The 10,241-nt window shown below is 39.0% G+C and overlaps 2 protein-coding genes across 8 annotated transcripts; one reads left to right on the forward strand and one right to left on the reverse strand.

Moving 5' to 3' along the window:
* The first annotated feature begins 29 nt into the window (after positions 1-29).
* Positions 30-7,505, forward strand: LOC107864482 (transcription termination factor MTERF15, mitochondrial). Of its 5 annotated transcripts, none has more exons than XM_047408868.1 (4): positions 31-2,347; positions 5,395-5,894; positions 6,673-6,804; positions 7,049-7,505. In XM_047408868.1, the coding sequence occupies exon 1, from the start codon at positions 893-895 to the stop codon at positions 2,276-2,278; it is 1,386 nt and encodes a 461-aa protein (XP_047264824.1). In that variant the 5' UTR covers positions 31-892; the 3' UTR covers positions 2,279-2,347; positions 5,395-5,894; positions 6,673-6,804; positions 7,049-7,505. The 5 variants fall into 5 exon arrangements, with proteins under 5 accessions (XP_047264827.1, XP_047264828.1, XP_047264824.1 ...); XM_047408870.1 differs by having other exon boundaries at positions 7,120-7,505; XM_047408869.1 differs by having other exon boundaries at positions 5,395-5,857.
* LOC107864483 (30S ribosomal protein S1) lies at positions 6,252-10,109 on the reverse strand. Of its 3 annotated transcripts, none has more exons than XM_016710849.2 (10): positions 9,622-10,109; positions 8,398-8,557; positions 8,191-8,252; positions 7,871-8,030; positions 7,674-7,794; positions 7,318-7,399; positions 7,106-7,209; positions 6,867-6,945; positions 6,730-6,780; positions 6,252-6,649 (listed from the first exon to the last, which is right to left on the reverse strand). In XM_016710849.2, the coding sequence occupies exons 1-10, from the start codon at positions 9,880-9,882 to the stop codon at positions 6,566-6,568; spliced, it is 1,164 nt and encodes a 387-aa protein (XP_016566335.1). In that variant the 5' UTR covers positions 9,883-10,109; the 3' UTR covers positions 6,252-6,565. The 3 variants fall into 3 exon arrangements, with proteins under 3 accessions (XP_016566335.1, XP_016566336.1, XP_016566337.1); XM_016710850.2 differs by having other exon boundaries at positions 8,398-8,554; positions 9,622-10,052; XM_016710851.2 differs by having other exon boundaries at positions 8,398-8,563; positions 9,622-9,760.
* Between the last annotated feature and the right edge of the window lie 132 nt (positions 10,110-10,241).

A 10,241-nucleotide genomic window follows, 5' to 3' on the forward strand; every position in this document is an offset into this window, starting at 1 on the left:
TTTGGAGGATCCGACACGCACCAGATAACATTTTTGAAGAGTCCAAGGAATATAGGTTGATTTAGCCCATTAAACTGACTTGATTTTAGTTCAACCCATCCATTTGACACTCCTTAGTGTAAGTTGTAAAAACGGTAAAGTTGCTGCCATGTGACTAGTGTAATCTGGTCGAATTTGGTTATTTTGTGGTGTTGCGAATCGTTATGTTTTGAAGGGGAGCCTTGGAGTCACTGGTAAAGTTGTTGCCTGTGACTAGGAGGTCACGGGTTCAAGCCTTGGAAACAACCTCGGACAGAAATGCAAGGTAAGGCTGCATACAATACACCCTTGTGGTGGGGCTCTTTTCCGGACCCTGCACATAGCGGGAGCTTTTAGTACACCGGGCTGCCTTTTAGTGTAAGTTGTTAAAACGTCAAAATAGGTATATATGCGAGAGAAAAGGAAAAGAAGAAACCTTTTCAATTATTTGCGGATGATTAAAGAGGTAGTAACCCTTTGTAAATGACAGTATTGCATATTTCGGCCTATTCAATTCTTAGATGTGAGTTGAGTGCAATATTGTCTATTCGTAGTTGGGGCCGTGTTGGGCCAATATGTGACTAAACTGCAGAACTTGGTAGACAGATGCAATTTAAACCTGTTCCAGGGTAGTTAATTCCGCGGTTCATATTTTCACACACATAGAGACTTTGATAATTGTTTCTTTATGAAGTTCACTAGCACCACACCTTATACTAATGTGCCGAGTCAATTTTTTCAGATTTGGAGGGTTGTCCATAGTACATAGGCAACTGCTCGTCCATCTTAGCCTTGTCCATGCCATCGACCAGCAATGCAATGATTGAACGCGGATGATTGATCAGACACCTTTAAGAAGTAACCAGCTGAAACGATGACCATTAGGAAAGCCAGATTCTTTTTCACATCATTTTCTACTCCCTCTACCCTAATTCCAAATCCAAGTCTCCGCTATTTTTGCACTAACACAACAGCTGTAAAACGAATATCTCAAGTTCAATATCCTCTACAGTTCCTAGAAAAATCTCCCCAAAGAAATCTCATTGCAGTGTCAAGTCTTCTGAAAAAATATGGTTTTCCAGCTCCAGAGCTTCCCAAATTTCTCGAAAAGAATCGTCGTTTGCTAAATCTAGACCTGGTCAAAATTGAAAAATCTCTTAAGATTCTATTATCCTTGAAACCATCTCAAGAATTCCTTGTGTCCGTGATAAATAGTTGTCCCAGGGTTCTAGAATACGATGCTATAAGGAAATGGGAAGGAGGCATCCGAGGATTGGAAGAGGGGTCCATTTTATCCTCCTTGGCTATTCGGAATATTCTGGAGGTCTCGGTGAAGTTTGAACTAGATTATGATTGTGTTTTGGGGTCTTTGAAATGCCTGAAGGATTTAGGGGTTAGTGATATTACTCTAAATAAGGTTTTGGAGACACATCCTATGGTAACTATGATGTGTGCAGACAAGATTCATGACAGTTTTGAATTCGTCGTTGATGCCTTTGGGGTTGGAAACGTTGAATTTGATCGCATTCTCCGCGTCTATCCAGGTGTTTTGGCCTTTGGGAGTCAAAGTAAGTTTAAGCGATTGCTTGGTGAATTTAAAGTTCTGGGATTTAACAAAGACGTGATTAAGAAACAGCTTCTGAGAGATCCTAGAATTCTTGCATTGGAAGTTGGGGAGTTATCGCGGTGTTTGGAGCTGCTTAAGAGTTTGAAATGTAGGGAATCTATTAAGAAGGATATTTTTCATGATGGTGCTTTTAAGGCTGGGTATGAGGTGAAACTAAGGGTTGATTGCTTACGCAATCACGGGATAACCTTAAGGGATGCTTATGGTGTGTTATGGAAAGAGCCAAGAGTGATACTATATCACGTAGAGGATGTTGAGAAGAAAATTGAGTTCTTACTGCACGTGATGAAAATCGATATTCCGTGTCTTGTTGAAGTTCCAGAGTACCTTGGGGTGAATTTCGAGAAACATATTCTACCAAGATTCAAGGTAATTGACCATTTGCGATCTATCGGAGGACTTGGTGATGAGGTGGGGTTGAGGGAGTTGATTAAACCTAGTAGAATGAAATTTTATAATCTATACGTCAAGCCTTATCCGGAGTGTGAAGCAATATATGGAAGATTTGCAAGAAATACTGAAGTGAGAAGTCAACATCCTGTGGGAATGTGGAAGCTTTTCAAACCACCAAATAATCCAAAGTCCAGAGAAGATATTATGAACATTAAGTCGTATATGGATTCATTGGCTTGATTTCTAGACTTCCTCATTCTACCTGGATATACATCTATGTAGCATTCCTTTGGACGATCCTTTTCTGAGGTGCGTTTCTCATCCTTATTCATATGCTTTCATTAATGCCGTTGTGGTGTGATGTTATGTTTTGTAGTCTCATTATTTGTATTGGTAGATTTGTTACATAAAATTTCGTGTTCTAGCTGCATGAAAATCTTCTACTATCCCTTTAATTATATAATTTTCTTTGGAATATCTCGTACGCTGGGAAGTAAAGTAAGAGCATTTTTTACGCTGGCTATGTGCCTCATTTGGTTCCTGTATAATACTGCCTCTAACATCATGAGATCAACCTGTTCGGTCTTGTTCTTATCCTTTACGTTGTGAATGAGAACCGAATACAAAACCGCTGTTCCTTGTTTCCAAAGTTTTCCGCTTTGTGATCTTAAGAACTTGGAATTTTGAAAGGCGTATATATACTTGCCTTATCTATCATTCAGTTTCAAGTTTAAGCATAATATATCAATCTTTTATTCTCTATAGAAATAATCTTTAGGGAGGTGACGTAATTTTTACATCAAATATAGAAACTGAAAATGCCTAATTTTGATTACATTTGCGCATACTGGAGTTAAAAGAAAAATTCATTCACTTGGTCTGTCCTTCAGTATTACCACAAAAAGCAAAAACAGTAGGTTTATTAGGGGTATCAAATGGACGGGTTCCGTGAATTTGGCCAGGTCAAATGAGCTAAAAGCTCCTATCTCTCGCGCCCTGGTTGGGCTCTGGCTTAGTGTGATTAAACTGTGAATCGAGTCAGGAAAAAGAAGTCCAGCTTCAGGCTTTAAAGAAGAGAAGAACGACCTGGCTTCAACGGAAATACAACAACAACAAACCCAGTGTATTCCCACAAAGTGGGGTCTGGGGAGGGTAAGATGTATGCAGTCCGTACCGCTACCTCCGAAGAAGTAGAGAGGTTGTTTCCGATAGACCCCCGGCTCAAGATAAAGAATAGTAAACAAGGGGATGGATGACATAACAGAAATAAGGAATAAGAAATAATAAAATAGAAATCAGAGAAATACGAAATACGAGAAATAAGGGAAACACGAAATAAGAAAATAGGAACTAAGAACTGGCTTCAACGGAAATACTTTAGGAAAGAACAGTTAGCTGATGACCCGTCCAAAATCAGCTCTACTCGCCGATTTGAAAGTCCTACGCATCTCAGTGCTGTCACTAGCATTGCTGCCAACAGCCAGACTGGCATACTTATTCGTGTTGAGCTATGGAACAAACAAGATTAGTACTATTTCAGATCATGGTAATTGGGGTTGGCGGTACCAGAACTTAGTCATCCATCTTTTTGTCCGTGCTCCTCCCGAACAATCCTACTTGGTTGATCAATATGGGAGAGGTAAAAGGAGGCTACACAATTGTTAAAGAGAATATCGAAGGATTCGATTATGTTACTGCTCATGTTTGTTGACCTTTTGATGACCAGTGAAACATACAAGCAAACATGGACATACCACTGAAATCCCACAATCGTCTGGGGAAGGTAAAGTGTACATATACCTTACCCCTACCTCATGGAGGTGGAGAGGCTGTTTCTGGAGGAACCTCGGCTCGAGTATGGACCAACCTTATTTTGAATCATCCAGAAGTTAAAACCTTATTTTGATTTGCCCATTCCACACTGGCGTTCACATGTTCTTATTCTATGCTCCCATTCTTCGCCAAACGTTATTATGATTTAAGAGTGATGCTTCACTTATATCTGGTTTCATCACTGCTATCGTCAACGTGGTTGCAGCCTTTATTTCGGTCTTTGGATTAATGGTCGATAAGTTTATTTGGAGAATGCTCGTCTTTAATGGAGGCATCTCAATGTATATATTACATACAGCAGTGGTAGCTCTTATAGGTAATAATAACGTATCAGTTTTTCCTCATTGATTTGCAGCCTTAGGCTCCATTTGTTTTTTTTACTATTCAGACGTCTGAATCTGAATGATTAAGATTGTTTGTTTTTCAACATATGAATATGTAAAAAAAATTATTTGTATACATAATAAAAAAAAAATACAATTCAAATAAAAAATTAATTATATATTAAAAAAGTATGTAATTTAATACAACAAAATTATTAGTATTTGATTGAGAAAAAATATTTATGTTTGTTAGTGATAGTGGAGATGGCTTATAATGGTGTTTGCGGTGACAATGATTGATGTTAGTGATTAATAATGTTGGTGGTGATAATTGTGATGGTTGGTATTGTAGTGACTGTTATGATGGTGGCGATTGATGGTGGTGGTGGTTGTTATGATGTGATGTTGTTTGATGTTAGTAGTTTAAGGTGTTGATTGTGTTGGCTGAAACATGAATGCATGATAATTGACGATGTGTTGGTGATAGTTGGAGATGTTATTTGTTGTGATGGTGGATATGGTCGTTAGTAGAGATAAATTGTAGCGATGGTACTGGTTGAAGTAGTGATAGAGGTGGCGTTACTAGTGACAATGGTGGTGGTGGCCAAAGAATGTGTAGAGGTTGTTATGTATTAGTGGTAGTTAGTGGTGGTGCTAGTTGTGATAGATGAGTTGGTTGGTAGTAGGGATTGGCCAATAGTGGTTGCTGATTGTGGTGTTGTTGACGGCAGTGGTGGCGGTGAATATAATTAGAATAAAAGAGGTAGTAGGTGTAGTAGCGGTCAACAATTGTGGTTGGTAGCGGTGTTTTTTGTCGATGGTGGTTGTAATGGTGGAGGTGGTTGGTGGTGGTGGGTGGTGGGTGACAATGGTGACGATGGTTAGTGGTGGTGCCGGCTGATTATGAATAGAGTGGTGAATATTATTCAACAAAAGGCTTGATTTTAGATTGAATGATTAAGACCTGTTCAGACCTATTCAGAATTAAAACCTTAATAAAAAACAAATGCACTTAATGGTCTGAAGTCTGAACCATTCAGATTCAGACCTCCATTAAGTGCAAAGAAATGAGGCCTTAGTGGTCTTCTGCATCGGTATATATGATCTTATTCAAGTGTGCCTTGTAAAAATCTGAAATCTCTCAATGTGTTCTTTGGGTTAGATGTTTCTGTCGAACTGAATTTCTCTTTATGTTGTCAGGCTTTCAGATATTTGTGGCATTGATGTTGGTGAAGCTGCATTGAGAAAGCTGGAGCTATGTGCCATTGGCTGCACAAGTACTCTCTCAATGCATCCCATTTTTTCGAGGACACTTAAAGTTTGCGGAGGTCCTATGATCCCTTTGGATTTGTCTGAACTGGAATTGCTATCGTCCTGAAAGGAGGAAATAGAATAGAATAATCTACCTTATTTTATCCTTCTCATCCCCCCGTCAATCAAGCTGCACGGCCTTCTACAAACCGTTGGGAGTTAGCTAGCAACCTTGGCCTCCTGAACTGCCACAGTACAGCACATGAACTCTAAGCTACGGTTAGATCCACTAGACCTATTCAGCCTGACCCAGCAACTTTGAACGGCCAGCCTGTTACCAGCTGAAACCACATTCGTCTACAGAATGGACACCGCCTAGTGTAATCTCACAAGTTGGGACGGTCTGGAGAGGGTAATGTGTTATGCAAACCATACCGTTACTTTGAGAGGTAGAGAGATTGTTTCCGATAGATCCGCAACTCAAGGAAGCTACTGCAAAAGCTAGTCATTATCAAAAGGAACTGTTTCTCCTAATTCTTCTTTTGTGACCAAAGCACCTTCAACTCTTATTTCTACCATAACACATGTGAATATGAAATATGATATGATGAATTTATGATCTGGATTTTGTTTTTCATGGCTTAAATAAGAAACTTTTGGCATGATAATTGGAGAAGTTTTTGGCCAAGAGAGTGCTTCTTTACTGTTTTCTCACCCGTTTTTACAGTGTAATCACTCTCTATGCCATGTCAGCAAAATACGATGAAGATTTAACAAGTAGACAGTTGCAAATTCTGGAAATAATGTAGGAAAAACGCGAAAAAATAACTGATCAAGTTTAACATGGGAAGCAATGTACCAAGAAATTGCATGAGTTCATGTTATCATGTCTATTAACACAATTCGCGAGAGCAGCTAGTATGCCCTTTAGCTTCTGGGGAACTTTATCTGAACAAATGTGGTTATAAAAATTTGTTTATACATCTTTTTGAAGTGGTTTTACTGTTCTGTACAATGCCTGGACAACTTGAAATATCGAGCCATGTGAACTTCTCTCCCGTTAACTTTAGATTGGATATGTGTATTGTTCTTCTGCAATCATGGAGCTCTTAGATACGACTCATGGTACACGTTCCAGGACTCGCTGTAGAGCTCTTTTTATGCCTTCTTGATCAAGTGATGTTGTCAGTTGTATTTCTTGCACCTGACCATTAATAATCGTTTCAGATTTGCAGAAATGTGTGGCGTTGTAGAAGGAGGAATGTATGAGGTGAAAGACGATACCTGTCTTCCAGCCCGAGCAAGTAGAGTAAACTGATCTCCAGTAGCTGGTGCCTGCGGGATGCCATAACAGAAAAGGTTTGATTTTACTGTGCATGAATACTGTGAATCGTATATCGTTTGTGTTTGACACAACTTACATTCGACAACCAAAGCTGTAAGTCCTGTGAAACCACTCGTTTCTCAAATCCTTGTCGAGTGATTAGTATATCATATATGCTATTGAACAAAAGAACAGAACTTGTTAGATATGCTTCAATAATCACGTGAATTAACCAGAAAACTGCCGTGTATAATCGTTAGACATGTTTCGTTTGTGCAGAGAATGGTACATCATACATGCACTAGTCTCATGTCAAAAGTTGAACTTCATTCATACCCGTCTTCTTGCAGTAGTTCCTCGATTATTGTTTCAAGCCCCGGAAGAGGATCAATAACCGAACTGCCATTCGAATCCAAGGAATTAGTATTGACAGACGCATCCTGCAAAGCGCGTCATTTATCAGCTGCAATGTTATGCAGCTTAAGCAAGATTTATGTTTCATGAAGGAAGCAAAACGCGGAATTGGATCGTTTTGCACAGCTCATCACCTTATGAATTACTTTGTCCAGAGTTTCCAGCAACGGATCTTCCTCCAGTTGCTTAATCGATAAGGTAATCCTAGATTTTTCCCTGCGTTATGTTCATTTGTTACGGAGCTGTAAGTATAATTCATAACAAACTTATTTGTTTTTGTTCATTCGTACTGCAATAAGATGGACTTTACCGAGGCTAAAAATGGATCTACTATTAAATCTCGGTTGGAAATTTCTTTTACCGATTTCCCTAGGTATTCTATTACTATTACTGACAACTTCGTTCCAACTTCTTCACTGTAGAAACTACAGTATTCTAGATCCACGACTTGTGCTAAGAGTACTAGTACACACATGATGATGCGAAATACCTGTAAATATTTATGATTTTGACCCTCACTTCGTCTCCTTCCGTGAGAATGTCTCTCACATCATGAACCAAATCCCAAGACACTTCTGAGACATGGACAAGCCCAGTGAGGTGATAAGACCCTGCATCACATGGTAAAACCGGAATAAGTTGACACAGACATGAACCAACTGGCAAGTCTGTCTCTTAAGAAAGTACCGTCTGGGAAGCGCAGATGAACAAAAGCACCATAGTCCTCAACTGAACCAACCCTCGCTTGATAAATATCACCTACATTTATCTTATTAGAATACTTCAACCAGCTGGCTTCCTTTTCTGAGAATATCAGTCTGCGTCTGTCCTCATCGGCTTGGATCACCTGACAATAGTCTTGAAGTTAACTGATGTTGGAATCATAAAAACGGCAGAGGAGACAACAATAAACTCCGAAACCACTAAAGAGTTTGTTATACTAAATTTATGTCTGTACTTTAGATGAGAAAAAGTTCAAAAATAGAAGAAGCGATGAGGACCAGTACCTTCACAGAGAGGACAGAACCGGTCAAGTCCCTCGCGATCTCTTGAATTGTCTTTCGTGATTCTACAACATAAGAGTGATAAGAAAGAACGACTAAATCTCAGTAAGTATATGCATATATCACCATAACTCTTCTGCTACTAAATAGGAAGTGCAGATACATGGTGATTCGAAGCACAAAATAAACTAGAAAGACTGAAGTCCGTACCTTTACAAGAGTGGTAAGGGCTCATCTGCGGGAAGGGAAGAAACCCCACGAGAGAATAAAATCGAATCAACAAACCACCACCATTGAAGCCTTCAACCTTGCCCTCATATATAAGTCCCCTCTCACTGTATGTCCTTGCTGCTTTCCAATCAGCAGACTTCTAATTCTTTGTAGTAAAGGAGTATTACATTACATAATCTTCAAACCACAATAATCTAGAGGAAGTACAGAACAAGGTAATCTATAGTGTACTGAATCAAGTCAGACAGCAAATCGAAAAGAAGTACAGTTAAAATCTTCCTAATATATTCATCACTAATGCGGAGAAAAATCATCTTTCAGTTCAAAACTCTGAAGATACATGACATATACATCGATGACAGAACCTACAAAACTTTATCTGAAGTTCCGAACCATGATTATCTTTTGAAAAATCCTCGGATTCAAAATGCTTAGACTTTTAACTAGTTAAGTCGAAGTCCTCTCAACTTTATCGCGGCTTATCCAATCGTGTTCCAAGTGAATCTATTTTTCTCCTTTCAGCGATGTCTATGACTCATCTGCCATTCTCTTGATTCATTGAATGGCTTTATTAACAAAGTAAACTGCAAACTCCTCAAACAGTCATTCAGATACACTGGGTTTGGACAATCAACAACAACATACCCAGTGTAATCTGTGGGGTCTACGGAGGGTACGAGTGTGGCTTGTATGTATACCTTACCCCTACCTTGTGTAGGCAGAGAGGTTGTTTCCAGAAGACCCTTGACTCAAGTGCAGCAAGTCAAAGTATGTCACTTAAAAGGAAAGCAGTACAGCAACGAAATAATGCACTAACAGAAACACGATGTTGGAAAACCCGACTCTCTTACCATGATAAGAAAATTGACAGCTCTTAGAGTTGAGAATTGTCCAAGATCATACAACGAGACAAAAATACCCATGCCACAAGCTATGTGGGAACTCAACAAAGACTTAGAAGCAAAATGGAAACAAAGCAAATACTCCCACCCTTTCCATTTGTTCGTCTGATTTTGAATTGACACGGAGTTTAACAAAGTAAACAAGACTTCCTAAATCTCGCGATCTTAAACTAAAGATACGTAGAATATGCCATCATATCATTGCATCTTGTGGTCTTAAACATTTACAGAGTGGTCAAAAAGGAAAGGCACGTACTTTTTAAAACAACAAATGGAGGGAATATGAATAAAGGGCTCTCACCCGAGATGGTTTAATTTCATCAGAGGACAAAGATAACTGATCATCAATTCCATCAATCTTAGCATTACCAGTAGTTGAAACTGAAACTCTAGTACTTAACAAAGAACCCCTTTTCACCAAACAACCAGCAGCACTCCTTGAGAAATTCACATGCAGTGGACTTGAATTTGCTGAAAAGCAACAAAACTGATGAGTAGAAGCAGCAGAATCACTTGCAAAAAACTGTGAAAGAAAGCCAATGCCACTTGAAACTGTGCCCATTATTAGTACTATTCTTTATATCAAGAACTGGACATAAGAGGAGAAAAACAAGAACACTTTGGAGTTAGTTTTGCAAATTGGAAGTTGTTTTTTTGATGGATTTTGGGATTGTTGTGTGTGTGGATTTGGATACATTGACGTGTGAAGAAGAAGTACACAATTGTTTTGAGATGTTTTAGATCATGCATGTGTCATCTCCATTCTCCTTGTGAGTCCCATTTTGTGGGGTCATAGTCTTATCTTTGTTAACTTTTGGATAGTTTATTGTCAGTCACTTATTGAGACTTCGAGAAATGTCAAACTATGTATTGCATCTAAACGAGAACGCACTAGTATAATTTCACGAGTAAGGTCTGAAG

This window comes from Capsicum annuum, chromosome 3, assembly GCF_002878395.1.
Source record: "Capsicum annuum cultivar UCD-10X-F1 chromosome 3, UCD10Xv1.1, whole genome shotgun sequence".
Classification (NCBI taxonomy): Eukaryota; Viridiplantae; Streptophyta; class Magnoliopsida; order Solanales; family Solanaceae; genus Capsicum; species Capsicum annuum.